The sequence below is a fragment of the Coloeus monedula genome (assembly GCF_965178545.1).
Source record: "Coloeus monedula genome assembly, chromosome: 5".
Classification (NCBI taxonomy): domain Eukaryota; kingdom Metazoa; phylum Chordata; class Aves; order Passeriformes; family Corvidae; genus Coloeus; species Coloeus monedula.
In genome coordinates this window covers 32,260,691-32,281,740 of record NC_138785.1, presented here as the reverse complement: position 1 = coordinate 32,281,740, position 21,050 = coordinate 32,260,691, and the positions used below count along the sequence as shown (strand labels likewise).

At 37.0% G+C, this 21,050-nt stretch overlaps 2 protein-coding genes across 2 annotated transcripts in view; one reads left to right on the top strand and one right to left on the bottom strand.

The window, feature by feature from the left end:
- The window catches only part of AIMP1 (aminoacyl tRNA synthetase complex interacting multifunctional protein 1), a 32,463-nt gene extending 27,934 nt beyond the window's left edge, over window positions 1-4,529 (top strand). The window contains exon 7 of the mRNA XM_082281725.1: window positions 4,294-4,529. Coding sequence (XP_082137851.1) covers window positions 4,294-4,460 — 167 coding nt within the window. The 3' untranslated portion in view covers window positions 4,461-4,529. The remainder of the gene's footprint in view (window positions 1-4,293) is intronic.
- A 1,969-nt stretch (window positions 4,530-6,498) lies between these two features.
- GIMD1 (GIMAP family P-loop NTPase domain containing 1) lies at window positions 6,499-8,317 on the bottom strand (the record flags this gene model as incomplete). The annotated part of the gene is made up of 2 exons (XM_082281530.1): window positions 6,499-6,768; window positions 7,925-8,317. The coding sequence occupies 2 exons, from the start codon at window positions 8,315-8,317 to the stop codon at window positions 6,499-6,501; spliced, it is 663 nt and encodes a 220-aa protein (XP_082137656.1).
- Window positions 8,318-21,050: the final 12,733 nt, after the last annotated feature.

The window sequence follows — 21,050 nt, the reverse complement described above, 5'->3', positions numbered from 1 at the left end:
AAAAGCTTTTCCTAGAGCAATCAGTTATAGAAATATTTGTTCTAAAATTATTCCCATCTGTTACAGTATGCAGACACTGTGTTGACATTTTGATCCTTAAAAGATACAGAATAAGCTAAAGGTGGTGTGTAAATTGTTCTAGCTCTGAAGGCTTGCAGCCAGTGACACAAGGTTTTGTGTGCATTATATCGTTTCCTTCTGGTGGGCAGCCAAAGACATGGAGCTCTGATGAGTGCCAAATTAAGGTCTTTACAACCTGTTTGCCAGGTGTATATATCCAGGGCTATAGATTGTAGTCTGAAATGTGGCACTGTTCTCTAATGCTTCATAAAGAGCTGCTTGGAAAATTTTGTAGGTATGAGATTAAAGCTAATCACTGACTTTGAAAATTTACCTAATGCTTAATAGTGCGAAGTGATCTGTCTTTTTCTTACCTAAAACTTATTTCAAAGAGTTCTAAGTCTTGAGATTTTACTATCTTGAGTAGGAAGATGCAAAAAAAAGCATTGGTAGATGGAGACTTACAAAATCATGGTGACATCTGCTTCTGTAAATTTATTTGTTGGGTTCTTGTCTTTTTAATGTTGCTGTTGTAAACTAAGATAGGGGGAAACTCACTGGGAGACTGGAAAACTATTTCTCAGTTTTTAATGGGGTTGAACATCTATCTTCTACTGACCTTTTTTGTGTTAAAACCTCATGCTTCTTAGCTGCTGCTCTCTCCTCAAAGACCATCTGGCACTTCCCTGATGATGTTACCAGGAGGATAGACTCCTTGTTGTGTCACATGTCATTTAATTTCAATGCTTAATTGTAACCGTTTATATTCTGATCAATTTTTTTTTAAATGTAACTGTAAAGCATAAAGATTCAGTTGGAATCCTTGAAGTTAAAATAGAAAGGACAGCTGGGTCTTATTTAAGTCTGAAGTATGAAAGCCTGTGAAGCAACAGAAGCACCACCGGCAACAATAAAGCAACTCTAAAATGCACGCAGCTGTCTATCAAGCAGCTTGGAATTGAGTTATTTTTAAGTCTTCTCTCTCCATCATACACAATATTCATGAGATACAGACTAATTTTCTTTGGTTGTTTTAGTTGAAGTAAACCAATTGTATCTTGTTTCAAACCACTTAAATTTTTTTTCTGTAGCAACTGGAGTGTTTACCTAGAACCATCTTGGGTGTTACAGAGGAGAGATTTGATAAAGAATGCTGTTGCCTGGAGTATTGTTCTGTTTTGTTTGTTTATTTGATGTCTTTGCCCTCAGTGGAATTTTTAACACTGTTCTATACTCCAGTGCATGAATCTTCAAGATCTCTTGGGCCTTTTTTGCATTCAAAACTTGATAAAATTTTTTATCCTACTTCACTGGAAAAGGTCTGATTTTTAAACTGTGGAAGAATTGTTCTGTCGTGTGTGTGTGTTTGTAAATTCTATAACCTCCTACAAAGCCTACAAAGCCTTAAGACAGCAATAATGCTTAAAGATTTCACAGCTAACTGTGAAATCTGTTTTCTGATAGCAGTGACAGATGCTTTGATGCCACAGGAACCAGAAATCTGTTACTTATAATTATATAAATATAGAATTAAATTATCATTCTGGTCTAAGAATCACTAGCAATTAAGGAAATTACTATCTCTAGAAAAATAAAAAGTGGTAAACCTGGAGTGCAGTCGTTAGCCTGTAGTTAGCAGGTTTCTTTAATCGAAGCTTGAGAGTATTCATGTTTTCCTTCAGCTGCACGGTTACAATTCACTGTGGGGTAAGTGGCATTAAGTAAAGTCACACATCATTGTGTCCTTTTGCCCCTTGCTGCGCTGAGATCTATTCCTACAGTAGTTATTGAGCTGTTACAAAATGGAGAGGTTTCTTGCTTATTACGAAAATTTTTTTGTAGTATTGAAACTTCAAGATGGAATGACATGTTTAACAAAATTTGGGACCTCTTATTTGGCTCATTTTCAGTAAAGAAGAGTGGAAAGCTGATTAAACGATTAAAAGCTTCAATTTATTTTATTTATAGAAACTCTTCTAAAGAATATTTTCTGGGAAGAAGGAATGCAGTGAGGAGAAGGCATAGGAAAATGCACAGCTTAAAGCTCTGGTAGTATTTAAAATTGGTGCCTATGCTAATCTAATATTAGCTCACCACAGATCCCAAGGGGGCTTGACGCAGGATTCCAAAGAAATTTATTAACATCCAAAACGTGTTTTTTATAATAAAAGTATGGGGTTTTTCTTACTGAAGAAAAAAAAAAATCATGTGCTTTTAATATTTGAAGAGGGGAAGGAAAATGCACAATGGATCACTTAACATTCTGTTTAATGGTTTTATTAGTTTGTATGCATGCACTGTGGTCTAAATCCAAGTTTGCCTTTGTTCATGAACCTGAGCATTAAGCTAATTTATTTTTGTGAAAATGCACAGTTAGCTCTAAACATTTAATAATTTTTATTTAATAGTGTAATTATTTAGGCAATTAACGCAGTTAAATTTCTTCCTCTGTTTACTAATAATTATAAATATTATATAAAGATAATTATTAATGTTATTACTGATTTTTCTTTGAAATACTAAATTCACTCTCTTTGTGAAATAACTTGATTGCATTATTAAATACTGCTCTGGTGAGGCTAGCTTACTTCACAGAGAAATCTGGCCCAGTCTGCTTCTCTTGCATATATAGAAGCTACAGAATTAGACCCATCTACAGACAGAAATAATCCAGGTTTGCAGGCATTGTGAATGTGAGTAGACTGAACTATTGAAAACATTTACAGGAGATTACCAATAAGGCATGAAGCAGTAGTTTTTAACCACTTGTTGGTCAGTCAGTCAGGACTTACCAAGCAGTGATGAATTTCAACCAGCTACTAGAAAAAGGTAAAAGGTAAAAAGGTAAAGGTTAAAATCCCTGTAGTTTTAGTTTTTCTTCCTAAACCTTTGGGAACACTTTGTAGTGCAGCTTGGGAGTACTTGATGTTCTGCTCACTTGGAGAGCTCTTCCTCTGAGAGAATGTCAGGGATGATACGATTACTAGGATTTGGTTTTTGATTCTTGCTTGTTCTTGAACTTTTGATTTTGATAGTTTAGTCAGAATGGTGCCAATATGGCACTACAAGCAAGTAAAAATATACAGTGTTGCAGCAATGAAATAGCGTGAGATTCCTTTTGGTATTTAAATGTGCAATTCTTGTGGGGTATTTTATTTGTCTTGCCTGTGATGCACAAGAAGTTAAAAGCACACAACAATGTTATGATTAAATTATTTTTAATGAAATTTTTTAATAGAATCTGTATTGTTTTAGAGTTAAGACATTAAACTTACTTGACCTTTGAACAGAAAATAATAGTACAGTGAATTTGCTGTTTTGTTTTATCTAGATTGTATCAGCAGGCAGCAGTTTATTCAGTATCTTTGCAGCAAGATTATTTAGCTTGTTTTGTTTCTATACTTTGCATTTCATGCTTATTTAAAAATAGGAAAAATGTACTTTACTATGCTATCTAATTTGTTGACAAAATTACAAAACATTAATAGAAAAAACTTGCATTTTGTGGTCATTAGAGATCCTTAAGTAGTCCGATTTGCTAATGTAGTTAGACTGTCAATACCTCTAGGGTGTAGGTATCTTACCATGATGTATCCATTGAAGCAGGAAACTGAGGCTTATCAAGACTGAGGCCATACTTGCTGAAACTGTAGCTAACTTCTGCTTCTGTTACTTTGGGCACCAGAGCTTGTCATCAAACAGTACAAAATGTAGAAGAGCAGTGTTGAAACTTGGGGTTAAAATTATATGTCAGTATTCTACCTCTGTACTATTCTTGTCTAAGTTCAGTATTCCTCAACTGTAGCAGCATCTGCTAAATGTACTTAATTGCTTATAAAAACATAATTAATTCCTAAACTTAAGATGCTGACAAACCTGTCTTGATGAGCAGTGTACTTGTGTGGTCCATATGTACTTAATTCTTGGGAATTCTTTTGGTCTGTAGTATAAACTAACACCAATGGTCTAATTTCTTCCTTTTGACAGTGCTTGTTGTCTGATATAACCTTTTAACCTTGAAAGATCCTCATTTTCAGAGAGGTTCTGGAGGCATTTCCTAGACACTTCCTAATTCCAATCAAAGTTTTCATTTTGAGAATCAAAAGGAATGTTGGGGGATTTTTCCCTTAAAAGTGTGTGCAGTGATGCTATGTGGGCTGTCACAGATGTGCAAGTACATAGAGCTCTTGCACTGAGTTGTGTGTTATGACGTTATTCTTTGTTTTGAAACAGGAGATCCTGAGAAGGAACTTAATCCAAAGAAGAAGATTTGGGAGCAAATCCAACCTGATCTTCATACCAATGACCAGTGTGTTGCTACGTACAAAGGAGTTCCATTTGAAGTGAAAGGGAAAGGAGTCTGCAGGGCAGAGACCATGGCAAACAGCGGAATTAAATAAATAAATGGTTATTAGAAACTTTTACAGATTTTGAAATGAAAAGTGATGCAAGCACAATAAAAAACATGAAATGCATGGCTAAGACCCGTTTTGTTTGACTTCTTTTTCAGAATATGTTATTTCTCCAATGTTTTGAGAATGCACTCATTCACTATGCTTATTGTCCTTGAGGTTGTGTGTTGTCAGCAGTTATTAACTACTCAGTGCTCATAACTTAGTTGCCAAGTCTTGTTTGTGGTAGGACTACAGACAGGCAAGTACATTTTCTGGACAGCTTGAAGGTGTAGAAATTCTATTTAGCAAGAGCTAAAGGAAATAAGGAAAATACTCTGCCATATTCCTTGTGTGCTAATTGCAGTACTAGCAGTTGGTTAGTGAAGACCACAATTGTCTTTATTCTTCTAGTCACTTAGTAATAGTTTTTCTCCTCTTCTTCCAAGCAGTTTCCAGATCAATTATAAGCCTCTGCCCCGTTTCTCTTGCCTGTGTTCTCTCTGTAGTCTGCAGTCAGTTGTAACTGGAAGATTAAATTACGGTGGTTTATGCCCTAAGATGTACAAGTGGACGTACTTTCTTGTCCCCGCAACTAAGCCATTATAATTGCTTTAAGATCAAAGCTGTCACTTAGCTAGAATAGTTCTTTATCTAGTCTGCCTAGGTATATACTTCCAAACGATAGGACTAAGGACTGAGAAATAATTAATAACAAATAGATTCCTGGAACTAATCAAAAACTAAAAAACCCCCCAAAAAACAAAAAACCAACCCCCAAGAAAACCCAAAAACCAAACAAAACAAAAGATACTTCTCCAGTGCTAAAACAGGTATAAAATTAATTTATTTTTTTGTTTCATTTTTATGTGCTTTTATGCAATGATATTTTTTACAAAAAGTGCTTTGGTTTTAACAGAAATAGCTTCTTCAGTTTTTACAGTTAGAATTATTTCATAGTTATGTTGTACAAATAGTCATGTTGCTAGGCTATTAGCCTCAAATCAATTATTTTAATTCCTTACTTTCAGTAATATGAAAATAAATGTTTTGGATCAATTTACAATAACCCTTTTAAGTAGCTATTTAGGGATACTTCAGATATTTTGGCATATAATAAATTGTTATTGTCTAACCATTGAAACAGTAAATGCTATTTTAACTACTGAAATTAAAAAAACTTAAGCCTTTCTAAATTTTGCAGGCTTTGAACTTCATTCAGTAAGTGGAGAGAAAACAAAATGACAATGATATAAAATTAGAAGTAACATGCGTTACTTGAACAGGAGATGAACAGATTTCCCTTTTGAATGAGTTTTGTTTGTGCCTGTAAATTATTAGTTTTTCATGCATCTGGGAATAAGCAATAGTAATTAGTTCTTTTAAATGTGCTGAATAGCATTAGGCACATGGAAGCCATTTTATCTGCCTTGTAAACTGTATATCCAATAATGTTTTATTAAACAAAATCCTTGTAGTTCAAGAACTCAATTATAACTAATCTTGAGTCATGGTAGGCAAACACTTTTATAATAGATAAATCTTAGCTTTTAGTACCAGAGAGCTCTTTTTAGAAATGGAAGTTCAGAGGAAACTGAATTCAGAGGAACTTCCGAAAGCTAGAAGAATTGAGTAAAGAGGCTCCCTTACAGTCTGAACTCATGTGCATTTTTAATTTTTTTTTTATTTTTTTTTTTTTTAATTTTTTAAAAATTTTTATTCTTCCAGATATGTATTCTGTGTGAACTGAAATATACAGTCTGGAGTAGTGCAAAATCTCATTTGTGACTACATACATATTAGGAGCATGATTTTGGAGCATTAGCTTGTTCAGATTCTGTGGTTGAAGCTAGGATTCTGGATGCAGTAATGTGAGGTACTCCATGAAAGGCAAGTAGTTCAGTAATCTAAAGAGATATTTCTAATTGTGTGTTCAAAGGTGTTTGGTATGGATGTGGAGTTTTCCGGTTGATGGCTTTTACTCTTTTATTTCTATTAGATGTTATCTACTGTAGAAAATAGACACATGAGCACCGGAAAGTTAATTTTATTCCTTGCTGTGTTTAAGTAGTACTTGATAATTATTTTTTCGTATAAAATTCAAGAGCTTTGTTAAGACAATGTTTCTTTCCTCTTTAATTATGCTGTTATGGTTGTCTAGGAAAATGTATTTATGCTGTACTGAGCTCAAAAGTGACAACAGGGTACTTGAGGCACTGCACAAGTATGTTTCCTCACTGTATCCAGCCTCTTCTGTCTTGTCTGCATGAGTAAGTAGAACTGCAGTGAAATCCTTCCATGTGGGACCCAGAAGTTCCTGTAATGAAAAGCAAATCTTAAATAGTTATCTCTTATTTCTTTTCCCCGCTCCCATTTCATACACTTAGTACATTAACAGACCAGTTACATGGATGGGGTTTTTTTTCCTGGCAGTAATCCAGTTCATGCTATCCGAGTTGCTGAAATTTCTGGGTCTTTTTTCACCTTTCCAAGACACTGACATCCACTTTCAGTGGAAATACGTGGTCATGCAGTACTAGCAGTTCTCTGTTCCCTGACTTCAGATGTTAACAGAATGTCTCCAGTTTAAAAGTGTTCATGTAAATAAGGAAAAATAGTTGCTTAGCCATGCCACACATTAGTTTGAAATCAGTAGTTACCACATATCCATATTGCTACGCTTTTAACAGCTCTTCGAAAAAAATTTTTTGAAAAACACCGGATCACCTTTTGTTGAAAAAATAAATGATGAATTTCTATGTAACATCAACTTCAGTTCCAGCTGTGATCCATAAAACTGAACTATTCTCAGCAATTCAGGAAAAACACAAATCAAGTGCATCACCCTAAATAATGGGCCAGAGCGTTTGTCTTCAATTTCGGTGATTTATCTGATGGAGGAGAATGGAGAGAACAAGCTGCTTTTCTGGCAGTAAGTACAGAAAAATTTAATAGGAATAAGAGAGGTTGGGCTTTAATTTACAGGTGTAAATGAAATTACAACTTTGGTGCAATCCTGCTAACTCCTATATGACAAGAAGCCTACCTTGGTGATGAAGGACACTCTGCAGTGATCTTGACTGTAACCTAAATGCTAAGATATATAAAACCACTTTAAAGGATGTCTGTCCACTTCCAAGATAAGTTGGGTGTTAAGAAGATCTGGTATATTGATATTGATTCATCTGTTTTAGACAGTAGGGATGAAAAATACTGAATGCATACAAAATTTTGCCTTAAGCTGCCTAAGGAATTCTTGGGTTATCAGTTTCAGAAAGAGAGGATAGAGCTTCAATTTGCTGAGGACTCAAAATCGATTACAATGTTTGTTCTGAAATTAACATCTGCCACTCTCAATTCATTAGGCTGTTGTTGGAAAAAAAATATTTCACTTTTGCAGTCACCTCTTCTGTAGCTATTGTCACCTGAAGAGTTGCCATTAGGGTAGAGACTTCTGTTTACTTTTTGGTTACCTGGATGAGCTGAACTGTGTCACTGCTTTCATCTGGACACAGAGGCAGGTCAGACCTCAGGACCAAGAGAGCCAAGTGCAGGCCTTCCTCTCCGAAGTGGTGAGCCAAGGCTGCTCTCACCGTGTCTCTCACTTGCTCTTTGCTCAGAGCAGTGTGAGGGTAGCTTGGAGTGTCCAGTACTCGAACGCGGAGAGCTGACTCACAGCCATTTCTCCGTATGAGCCCCAAAATGCGGCCGCTGCGTCCGAGGCTGCAGCACGTAGTCACAGAGCTGGGGGAGAGACGGCTCTCAAAGTCTGAGCTGCCCAATAGGCTGTTCCCAGCAGCACTTTTGCCAGTCTGAGTTTTTCCAAGGACAACAAGGTTGATGCTCATCTCATTGCTGTCTGCCATTGTCTGCGCTTTTATCCACAAACCTGTCACTGAATACAAATAACATAAGATATTTCAGTAACTTTGGGGGGGGGGGAAGAGGCAAGAATTTCCAATATTCAATGTCTTTTGAGTGTTTTTCCCTGCCTGAAATGTGAAAAGAGTTTTAGGAAGAAGCAAAATAGAGCTAAGGAGAGGCAACAGAGAAGGGAGGAGTTGGGAAACAACTGTGGAAAACACCATTGCCATTCTGAGAGAGTAGTACGTTAGGAAAAGGAGGCAAACTAGGGAAGGAAGAAGAGAATGGTGACAAATGGGTGCTGCTGTTATTGACAATGTTTCAGGATGTAAATATTGTTTTAGGAAAAAGAAATGAATAATCAAGGAGAAGTAGATTCTAAGGGAGCACTTTTTCACAGCAGAGAACAGCTTAGAATATGTCTTTCATCAGCTACCACTGATGTTGAAATAGACAGTAGTCTGAAAGGGCTTTCTGATGCGGATAAATCCAAGTATGTCAATTAAAAAAAAAAAAAAAAGAAGAGCTGAAATAGCCAATCTCATGAAAAGGAGATTTTGGAAATGTATACTAAACCAGCTTATTAGCACATTTAGTGGAAAAAAAAAAGTATAGACTAGTGGATAGAGAGGGGAGTTGGCTTGGTATCATTTCCAGTTACTCTAATTGTTCATAAATAAAAATGCTCCTTCTCTTTGTACTTTTCTCTAATCCAGTATCTGAAGGGGTTTTAGTGCATGTTAAACATCTAACAGGAAGACTGGTTATTTGACTAAATCGAGATGTGTTTCAGAAGGTAAAACCATAGTAGCAAATAGTGGATTTTAAGTTTCTGTGACATGTGAACTTCAGAAAGAGGTTTTTTTTGTTGTTTTTAAGTTACTACGTTTAGGTACTTATAGAGAGATCATGGATAATTTTAGACTGGGATTTCCTGTGATTAATTTATTTAGATTCTTGCTGTGCAATTTAAGCTTTCTCTATCATAATGATTCCATGCCTGAATCAAACTTTTGAAATAGCTTCAATACAACACCAAAGATGCAAGAGCTGGTAATACACTAATTTTGTTACAGGTAGCATTAGATATGTACATGATAATCTTCCTTACTGAATTCACAGTGGGGTTTTGTGGATTTTTCAATGATCAATTTCCTTTTAAAAAAGATATCTTATGAAATGGTTGTCTTCAGTTATTCATCAGTCTCGATATGCATTGTATACTTTGTAGCATAATAATAGGAGGTAGTGGACATGGATTTGTCTATTCCTTTTTTAAATCGCAATCAAAGATTTGGGGGTTTTTCCCCTGTAAACAGAATACGCTTGAATACTTAGATTAATTTCATATTGTGTCACTTACCTTATTTTCCCTTAAATTCTTCTTTCATTCAGACTTCGTTCATAAACCACATGTGCAGTGTAGAAAGAAGTTCATGTGAACTTTGAAACTTAACAGCAGTGCCGTACCACGCTGAGACTGTTACGTACACATTAATCTGGTTAATCTATTACTGATAGATCCTCATTCAATTGGGTATGTTTGGTCAGTAATTGGCACTGTTGAATTTTTGTGACTTAGCTGCAAATACTGTTTTTGAAGTCATCTAAGTGATTGTATGATGTTGATAGTTTTAAAAGTTACTTGAATTCCACCAGCAGTTAAATGTGCAAGCGATAATGGTGGTAATGGGACTCCTTTGTATTGCGTGTTTATGAATGTGTCTTCATATATGCATGTGAAGACCAAATGCGCTCTTTCCTATTATTGCAATGAATTATTAATTGCAATATTTTCATAGCACAGTGTAAATCATTTGCAGAGATAAAGATGTTTGTTTAACAAAGATGGATTACAATAATAACAAATATATTAAAATGCAGAAATTATTTATGAACCAGGAAGAAAACTGAAGGCTTGCAGAACTACCGGTCATGTGCATTAGCTGTTGGCTGTTAGCCTAATACGTTTCTCTTGCAAGCATCATTATTTGGCATGCTATAATAGCATTAAAACCAGAGATAAAAAAAAAAAGATTGTCCAGAAAGGACCTATCACTTGTTTTTTAGACAATTTTCCACAAGTGGGAAAGTAACTGGTCAGAAAATAAATGCAAATTTGTGCTTTAATGACCAGGTTCTAGGTACAGAATAGAAGAGTGGATGAGCCCATCCTGTCTGTTCACAAGGTTCAGCCATCTCTCCAGCTGTAAATCTCAGGGGGTGCAGGCACAAGTTTACTCCAAGGGTATTAAGATACGTGTCAGTGAGAACATGAATCTGGTATATAAGCTGAATGTGGCAGCAGTAAAAGAGGAATGTGCTTTCCAGAGCCTAGTCCTGCTGGGGACGTTGTCATACGAGGTGTAGTTCTATGTGGGAGCCTGTAAGGGTTGGTTTACCACAGCACCAGGGCTATTCCTGCCAACCGCAGCAGTGAAGGGGGATTGAAGCTCCTCTAGAAGCTCGTTGTGTCCTGCTGTGGAGCCACAGGCACAACCAGTGGTCTGGCAGAAGGTAGGAGCTCCTTGTGTAAATTCTCATAGTTCGTCATGAATGAGTTCATCATTTGTCTTACTTGGCTGGAAGTGGCTGTGTAAAAAAATTTGTTACTGAATGTTTTTAAAAGCACACAGACAAGTGCTCTTGAGCCTGCTTAGTCTCGTGAGAAATCAGACATTAAATCTTTCCCTGTATTGTGTGTGCACCTGAGGCAACTTCTGATAGTTTCCACTGCTTTAGAACTCTGTGCCGTGCACAGCCTTTGTGTCTTAAGGCACATTTATGTATAAAGTGTATGGCAAGGTCCTTCATGCGCTAGTGAATAGAATCTCAAGACTGAATGAGGGGTCACTCAATTGCAAAGCAGAAGAGTAGGTCAACTCATAAAATTATAGATATTGTAAAATAAAACTCACATGGTTTCTTTAATTTGCCTAGAAATCTTGACTTTGGTTAAACCACCAGTCTCACTCTGTGTTTTTCATTGTTCCTTTGCACAGTAATGCCCCTCATGACATCTGGGATCATACGTGGCCTAGTAGTTGCATCAAACTAGATAATTTAAGCTGGCGTGGACAAGGATTTAGACTACCAAGAAAGCTAGAATACCAGAAGCAGGGGAATGTTGTATGCAAAATACAGCTTGCCCAGCTGGATGCAGAACAGGGCTTTTACAATGGCAAGATGGCTGTAAAATTAAGAGTAGTGTAAATGAGGCACTACCTAAATGAGCTCTAAAATTTGGCTAAGTAAACTTTAAAAAAAAAAAAAAGGCATTTCTTTCCAGTATTATTATGAATGTAATACAATCCTAGTTGGAACACATCTGGAAGGTGTTACAACAGCACGGGCAGAAGATTTTAAAAAGTTGTCTTCCTGGGAGGATATGACAGGGGAAAAAATCAAAGTGATTTATATGACACTTGCATGAGCTCTTCAAATGTGGAAAAAGTCCTCCCCAAGGTGGCAGTATCAGCCTGCTCCTCAGGTACTGTAAAACTCAGCTGGGGTCCCCTTGCTCTGCAGTCCTATGCTGAAATAAAATACCAGATCAGAAATGAGCTACACCATTAGAAAACACAGGATAATTACAAGACTCTTCAAGTATCTCCTGAGATAAGAAATGTAAAAAGCATTAGTCTCTCTTCTTTCACAAGAAACATTTGTACTTTACATATAAAATATGAACAGTGTAGCAGCTTAATTAATGAGTTTGAACATCAGTAATGGAAAGGTAGCAGTTAAGAAACTGAAGTGTTATTCACTGTTCCTTACATGACTCTTGAAAATCAAGATCTTTTGCTTTCACTAGCTTTTAAGTTGAGTCAGTGATAATTATTATGAGGCTTTAGATACAAGATCTTAAAGTCTACTGTCAGAACACCATCTTGTACAGAGTACAATAAAATTGCCTAGGATGCTTTTTAGCACTGCTTGCTTCCAGTGGATAAACTATTTTTTTGTTTGCTTTGTTTTTATATTTCTTTATTTTTGAAATGTCAAAGAGAAAATCAAAACTGAGCCTATTGCAGATTGGCAGGCAGGAAGGGTTCTTGTAACTGATAAAGGAAGCCCTCTACTGCTCCCATGGAAATACCAAGCAAGTCTAGTGAGGAATTTTCAGGAATCTAAGGAAGTAAAATCCCTAATCTAATTGAACATAAGGATCATTTGTGTGTCTAGCATCTTTATTTATCTTTTAAATAAACAAGGCTAAACTAATTTGCAAGTAACCATTAGTTTTGTATCTATCTACAGAGTTAACTAGAGTTGCAATGCATTTTAGTCACATTAGTGTGTAAGCTGCTGTTCTATTGTAGTCCCTGTGATTACCCAGTTGGTTTGCACACACCCTAAACAAGCTCTCCATGATGCTTGTTAGGGTATACCGAGCAGGCTACATCTTGTAAAACTGAAATAGCAGTTTCTCTTTAGGCACATGGTATCTCTTACGATGTGTCATCTTTCAGTTCCCACGCCTTTCCATCCCTTACAGCTTCTTTCCTGATGTGGGCTCTCATTTTAGCCCAAGATGATGCCATAATAAGTAATTTAAGATGTGCTTTGATGAATTTCTCTTACTAAGAGAAAACCCAGTGAGGCCATTTTATGGATTGCCACACACAAAGAGAGGCTCTTAGCCTGCCCAAACAACATGAGAAATCCAGGAAGGTATGCAGTCCATGTAGTCAGCGTGGCTTCAGTTCTGTTAGATGCGCAATTTCTAAGAAAGAGCAGACATGTCACTGCTGAGAAAGAAATAGGACAGATTTAGTGATGTTTTCCTTTTGGACTGCATTCACACAAAAATCTTCTGATTCCAAAGGAAGACACATGTAAAGTATACTACATTTTCCTTAAAACACATGATTTTTTTCCCTTAATGCAGTCCTTAGTATGCTTAGTATTTTTAAACATAAGTAATCAATTATCAGCAGTCTACAAGATCATGTTTCTTTTTGCAATATAGGTGGCAATGTAGATTGTGTGCTACTCCATTGGCATTGCTAAGGGGAAAGGAGGTGGGATGTAGCTGCAGACTAACATTGCAATTGCACCAGGTTTTGGGCAATGTCTGTTTGTACAACTGTGGAAGCAGCTCCTCAAGTTCCTCTGTACTTATCACAGTTGATTATGGGCTCAGGACAAATACAGCTGGCAGAAAGGCAGATCAAGGACTCGCTTGGTGGTTGAAAGAAAATCAAACAGAACAACCAAAACAGTGAGAACATCAGCTGGACGTTTTTTCCCCCCCTATTCTCCAAAGGAATCGCTAAGATCCACAAGATATCTTAGTCCTTCCTTTGCAAATAATAGGCAGCTTCAGATTTGAAAGCAGTAGATTTGACATGCTCATCTGGTAAGAGTCTGCTGTGGAAGTAGCACAGGAATTCCTTCCGTTGGCAGGAATGATATTCCTCTAAGCACTCTGCATTTCCGTGTACTTAGAACAGCACTGTAACAAGCCACAGGAACAGAGTCTCTTCTTGTTAGTATGGCTTGGTGTGACACGGCTATTCAAAATGTGGGGGAATGCAATGTAAAGTAGGGCATGTCACTGCTGCAGGATGCCAGTTTCTTGATTCTCTTCCTAATTCCCACCTTCTCCATCATTTAACTGATGATTTTCCCCATGGCACCATATCAGTTTGTTTTTTTAATATGCAATGAATGTTTTCAATATACCATATTGTGCTATGCTGTCTCTTGATCAGATTATTTAGAGATGTTTCAACTACTTTGTTTTCACCTGTGTTGCCATGATATGCTTTCCACACTATAAGGGTTGGACCTAAGTCACTAGTGCACTGGTCTGGCTATAGGATTGTGCCACAAGGCTGGCGTGTTTGTGTCTGTTCTAGGCTTCATGTGAAAAATAGAAAATAGCCCAAGAAATTAAGGTGATAGTACAAAGAGGACTATACATATATAAATAATTAAAAACAACAGCAATAAAAATGCCACCAACAAAAAACCCAAATTCATAAACTGTTGGTTTCAAAGGCACATACTTGGGAAAGAAACAATGATCAGAAAGAATGAAAATACAGACTTAAGAAAGAATCCTTTTTTCCTTATACATGCTTGGATGTATTCTGTGACTTGCCTCATACATCTCCTGTTGTAACAACATCAGTCAGGGCACCATATTCATTCACTTTCTTGCGCTTAACCTTCAGAATGTGTCCATGTGTAAAAACATTTTGCCCCTGAGAAAAAAGTCCTGTGAATGGTGAACATATTTGGAAGCTCAGGAAACCCAGATCTGGCTGCTATTTCTGTAACACTCATTCCCTAATTCTGAGAAGCTGCACAGTTTCTCAGTTTCCTCATCTAAATAATACAGGGAGTATCTACTTCTTTTGAAGATGTGTAGTGGGAGTGATTTAGCTGAAGGGAACAGATTTCTGCACAGCAATAACAGCATTGCTTTCATTAAAAAAAAAAAAAAAAAAAAGTTTTTTTATCATATTGCACACTGCTCCATAGGGACCCTAATGGCTGAAGACATACTTTGCAAAAATATTCCCATGATGCCTGGAAAGGCTATAATCATTGTAACACTAGTATGCACAGAAGTTGCACTGATGCATGGACTTGAACTGGCCACACTGTTACTCTTAAGCACTCTAATCCTTAAGAGATATTTCATAGAGTGCCAGTAATACAGAGCTTACAAAGTTTCAAGTCAAGGATGTGTAAAAATGACATATTTCTACTCAGTAACATGGTATCTGTGTGTTTTCAGGACAGATTTATTACTTGGTTCCTTTATTTTCTTATTTTCCAGTTTTTCTAGGGTGTTTGTATTTCTATAGGTACAACTTATGTTGAGGACTTCTCTTAAAATACACAATAACTAGCAACTTGATATTTTTTATATTTTGTTCTGATTCCAAATCCCTCCTGTCTTCTCTTTGTATACCTTCCCTTTAGAGGCAATGTGCTGAATTGCAAAGAGCATTTCTTAGAAATATAAGTTTGAGAAAGTGGACTATTAATTAGAAATACTACACTTCTTGGTTTTTATAATCATGATAGCTTGTGGACATCAAACCTGCACAGATGCTTTTTCTATTTCAAAACATTTCAAACAAGCTGAATCCACGGTTAACTTTCAATATATATCATGATGTTAAGCCACTGAACATGTAATGTCAGAATTATCCTATAAAAGTTGTCTTAAAAGACAATGTCACTTGCTTTGGCAACAGAATTGTAAAAGTGAATTGCTGTAGATAGTTTATTAAAATTCTGGTCAGGAAGGGGCACAAAGCATGTGGTTACAGAGCTGGTATGTGGTTTGGGACTGGGAGCCCCACACTCCGTAATTAACTTCAGAGTTTGTAACTTTCTAATATTAACTGTCACAAAATAGTGTGAAATTGGAGCTTTTCAAATTGGTGTCTTTTCTGCATGAGGGTACAAAAGGAACAAAAATCCCTACCTACCTTTCAGAGTGGAAAGGACATAAGAAATCAGAACGCTTCCTCTCTTCAATGCTGTGTGTGTTGTAGCATCTGCAGTGTGTTGCATTTAGGAATGTGTTACATCTATAAATTGTGGAATGTGTCTAGGATCTTTCAGGCCTTGAAGTGTGACAGACTATTACCTTATTCAATGGCTGGAATTTTGCTGGTGACGCAAAATACAGAGCTGCATCACCACTCACTCTCCTGAAATTAAAGTTTTGTAGGTTTAGAGAAATAAAATTAGTCTGTGCAAATGCTGCAGACCTGAAGCCTACTTACAAAGAGCACTGACATAATTAGGAGCACTGACATAATTAGGAGCTCACACTTGAGCTTCAGATACAGCAGAGTGCTGAGAAGTTGCAGAATGATTGGACTTTTTCCTGAGTTCCTCCATGGTTTTATATCACTGCTTGGCAGACTTTATCATCTGCACACAGCAGAAGCCTTCTGCTGAGTATCCTCAGATAAAATAGCCCAGGTCCAGCACTCCATGTAGCACACAGAAAATGTGAACCCAGATCCTCCTGATGTCATACACCTTTGGTTAAGTCACCAAAACTTAGACTGGAAATTTTAAGGGTAATAATGATACACAAAGAAACAAATAGGGACTAGAAAAATATTTTCAGAAGTCAATTTACATTGGTTTTTTTGTTTTGGGTTTTTTGATTGTTTGTTTTTCTTGAGGTCTACAAATTCAATGGATTCAAAGTCCTCAAAGTCCTCAAAATCCTCAAAGTCTGGCTATGGCCACCTCCTCCTTTCACCTACTTCCCTCCACATCTGGACTTGGCTTGTTTCCTTCTTGATGTGACAGTCTTTCCTGTCAGAAAGAGCTGGGTGAAACTTTTGCGCATTTGATTCCTTAGTTGACATCAGCCTCTCTGCCTTGAGAGTTCTTGGGTTCATTTTTTTTTCTTTTTTTCCCCCCACTTTCAGACATCCGGCATCCTGGATAAAGTTTTCTTGATGGTGCTTCCAGTCCTGATGCAAACCTGGACTCCCTGTAGAGAGTGGGATAAAGGGTCAGAAGGGAAGACTGATGATTACATGGCCTCACTAACCATCTATCAGGTTCATGGACTCTGATAAAGTAAGTGAAAGTATTGTCTCCCCTTCGTATTTCTCAGCTGTGGTTTTTATCTGAATAGTTAAGCCTCTGACATATTTTACAGTAAAACTGCACAGAACCATGAGACGAGTTTAAAATGTGGCATCACGCTGTGAATAACTTCTGTGGCAGAGATGAGAATATTCCATCTGTAGCACCATGCAAAAGCAGCACTGCTGGTGGAAATCCAGTTATAAATTACTGTCATGCAATGTTCCAGAGACCTTTTCTCAGAACAAAGGTGTACAGGGGACAGCAGTATAACAGAGACCAAAGCGTGACTCCCAGTAAGTTCTGTCTCCCAGCTAAGTGAACCAGCAAGAGTAATTCAGGGCTGCAAGTGAAGTTTAGTTTTGAATTGGAAAAATAAAATCATGTAATGAGTTTATGTTCTTACATTATCTCCCTGTAGCTCAAATGGTGCTCGTTCATTGTCAGCAGCTAAGATTTTACAAAACTTCTCTTTAGAGTAAGCATAAAATCATCAGAGGGCCATGAAGAAAAAAAGAGTAGTAATTTTTTGCACCCACATTTCCTTCTTCAGAAATGGCATTTGTATCAAACGAGAGAAAGGCTTCATTTAAAACTTAAAAAAAAAAAAAAAAAAAAAAAAAGGAAACTGTAATGCAGGAACAAAAACTTTCAGCTGTCAGCATTTCCATAACCTCACAAGACCCATTTCTCATGTCTTAATTTACAACCTTGGTGTAAAGATAAAACATGGTTTTGTTTTTCTTGTTTTAGATTTGAATAACTGAATGATTATATTTATAAATTTTCTGCATTTGTGTAGAAGATGTATTGGTTTTAACATCTGTCAGAGAGCTGCATCTTAAATTGCTTTCTGTGATCATCTTTTGGCTGTGATTTTCTGGAGAGTTTGGGACTTCAGACTCAAATCCAGCCTGATTTAAGAAAGTACTGTCTCTCTCTAACATGTATACTACTAGAATTCTGTGGCTAAATTATCCATTTTCTTAGAAAAGATAAACTAGTGACAAAATTCAACAGTTAGTTGAGTTTTGGTGCTTCCTGAGGGGGCTCTGAAGGCCTGCATGAAATGTATATTAGACAGGTTGCTACAGAGGGATAGCCTTAAACAGATGGAAAAGGTGAAATCTTTCTTCTAATTAGAAGTCTGTGTGTAGTGATATGGTACATTTTTTATAACATTACTTAAGCTGTTTGGGTATAAAATAGGTTGTCTTCTGGTAGATGTGAGAGTGTTCACTGGAACCTGGGAAGTGAGAAAAAGATTTCAGTCATTCAGTTAGAGCTCCGAGGACAACATTTTTGCCATATTGATTCATTGGACACATAACTTCATTGTAGGAATAAGTAAAGTAGACACTTTCTCAAAAATTTTTAAAAGAGCTTCTTAGACATGACATTCTTTAACGACAGTTAGCACCAGAGTTCCCCAGGCAGCACATGGAGCTGTCAGGCTTTGCAAGGGAATGCGTCAGGAAAGGCGGACATGTACGAGAGCATGCAGAGAAAGCTGGAGAAATCATAAAATGGAGGAACGTGCAAAAAAGGGGTCAGCTTTAGTAGGTGGGAGATTCAATGACTGTATGAAATATGCGCTATATCATACTGGCTAGTGCTGCAGTGTTCAATATTAGTCCACAAAATTTAGCGTGCTGTCTCGCTCCCCATGATATTTGCTGTTATGGAAGACTCAGCTTGTGGAGCCTGGCAGCAGAAAAGAGAAGAGGAGTTACCCAGATGACTACACACTGTTTAGAATTTCTGCATTTGGGGGATATTATGGAATTGCTAACAAATTAGTCTATTTTAATTGTAGTGGCATGTATGCATTTCCTGTCCCAACATATCCATGCCTATTCTTAGCACACCAAAAGAGTTGCAGATTATTTTTTTGCCCTTGAATACAAACAGCATGAAGAAAAACTATTTTCTAGACATCAAAGAGAATGAAGTCAAAATGACCAAACACAGAAAATTGAACAGAAATCTAAATATTGGCCTGTTCTAAGCCATTTAATGATATCAAGACCAGCTATTAGAGAAAGCAAAATGGGAAAAAAGAAAGGGAAGATTTCCCCAGAGTTTGTATTTAATCGTGGACAAAAGTAAATTGTAATTTGGGCTAATGTGGCGAAAATAGCCTATTTGGACCTGAGTACAAGGATGGTGTGATAATTCAGACTGTCATTTCAATAAGACGTATTGGGTACTTAAGTCTGCGCTTGCACATGAGTGACTTTTATTTATAGTGTTTCACCTTTCAGATTTCTTGGATCTGAACATATCTAACCTTACTGAAATACAGATTTAGACATAGAAGTCACTTAACTGCAGCTATGTCATCAGTGTAACACAGGAAATCAACAGTCTAGAGTCAGAAGTTAAATATATCACAGGAAACTGGAGGATTGTACAGGAAGAGGGTAATTTCTTACGTGGAATATTGCCAAGGAATACCAGATACCTGATAGCAAAAATGTCATGTGAGCATACTTCTGTTATTTCTTCTTCCCCAGTACTGAGTTTACACAGCATAAAACAAAAACCAAAACAAACAAACAAACAAAAAAGGGTGGTTGCCCAAACTGAAAGAGGAGAGTTCAGACATATGGCACATAGAGTGCAGGACAAAGTGTTCCACTGGTGAGGAAAAGGCACGAAAAGGTAGGGCAGAAGGAAAGTCATGAACATTGGTTGGTTTATTGGTTGGAGGAGTCTAACCTTGGTCTAAAGAATACGTACATATGAGGGAATGGACTTGGTAAAGCAAATAGTAAGATTGTACAGCTTTGCTTATTTTAAGTTAAAATAACCATGGGTTTTTTTGGCAGCCTTAGAAAAGCTGTGTGTCTGTTTGCATCTGATATCTGGAACGTAAATTCGGATTAGCTGCAAGATTAGGAAAAGGTATTGTGCACATTCTGGTGGGCTCTCTGAAAATTAATATTGGTCCTGGGGCAAAAAGCAGTTGAAATTCCTGGGGCTTAGGACAGGAGCGTCACAGGGATGCTCCAAGCAGTCTGCTTCTTCATTGTCTTTTGCACTAAATAACATCTCTAATTTTCAGAAGTGCTCAGCCTCCAAGAATTCTCATTTGGGTCTATAAGAAGACAGAAAAAGTAGTGGTTTTCAATTAGAATTTTGAATTTAAATGTTTAAACGTGGATTTAAAAAACAAACAGTTTTGTCTTTTTCTTAAAAAAAAAAAAAATAGAAAAAGATAAGAAAGTCCCATGTCTCCACTCTAAACTGGTCCCAGGTATCTGTGCAAGGGAGGTCTCTTGGAACCTGGGTGCAGCTCTAGCAAATCCTGCAGTGTTCCTTTTGGAAAACTTTGCAGAAGAGTATTTCAAAGGTGAGACTTGCTTTGAGTGAAAGGCCGTATGTTTAGAGGAACTTTGGTCCAACTTCCAGTGGTATCAATGACAATTTTAGAGCTGAATTTGTCAGCTTCTCCTTCAAATCACACAGTTTTTCTCCTTTTCTTGTGCATACAGGTTTTTCTTTGCTTTGGCAAGGTCCCAAATATAAAGAGCATCCAAACTGCGCCTTTGTCCATCTCATTCCTGTGTTTTTCAGGTTCTCTTGAGTTTGTTTTGAACCTTGTAGACTCTAGTCAGCAGCTTTTCACATTCAGTGACTCAAAAGAATGTAAGAAGGGTTACAAGCATAAAATTTTCACTGTGGCAGTAGCTGAAGAATACTGAACAGGCTTTAATGCATGAAGGTATTGAGCAAAAGAAGGATGGAGGACTTGTGCGTAGGCACTGTTAAGTTTATTGATGGAAAAAAACCAGTGCATTGCTCTTGAACTGAGCCAGTAGCACATGGCAATGGTAAAACGTCATTAAGATTAGTCTGATTTCCAGGCATTACAGTAACTTAGGGCCCTTTCAGATATGGCAGATCCAATTCCTTTCTGCTGTACCCCAGAATAACTTTGTTGGGTTCATTTGCTTTAACTATTACAGTGCTCTCTTGGTTGGGTGTGCTTATAAATCATTTGAGTAGTGCTGGTTAAAACTGAAATAACATTGATGTAAGTGGGACCTTTCACTTCAGATTGAGATGGCAAAATACGTTCAGCCTCTTGAGAGGAAATGACAAAAAGCTATGGCTTACTAAAGGAAAGCTGAGCATTGAAACTCTTGGGAT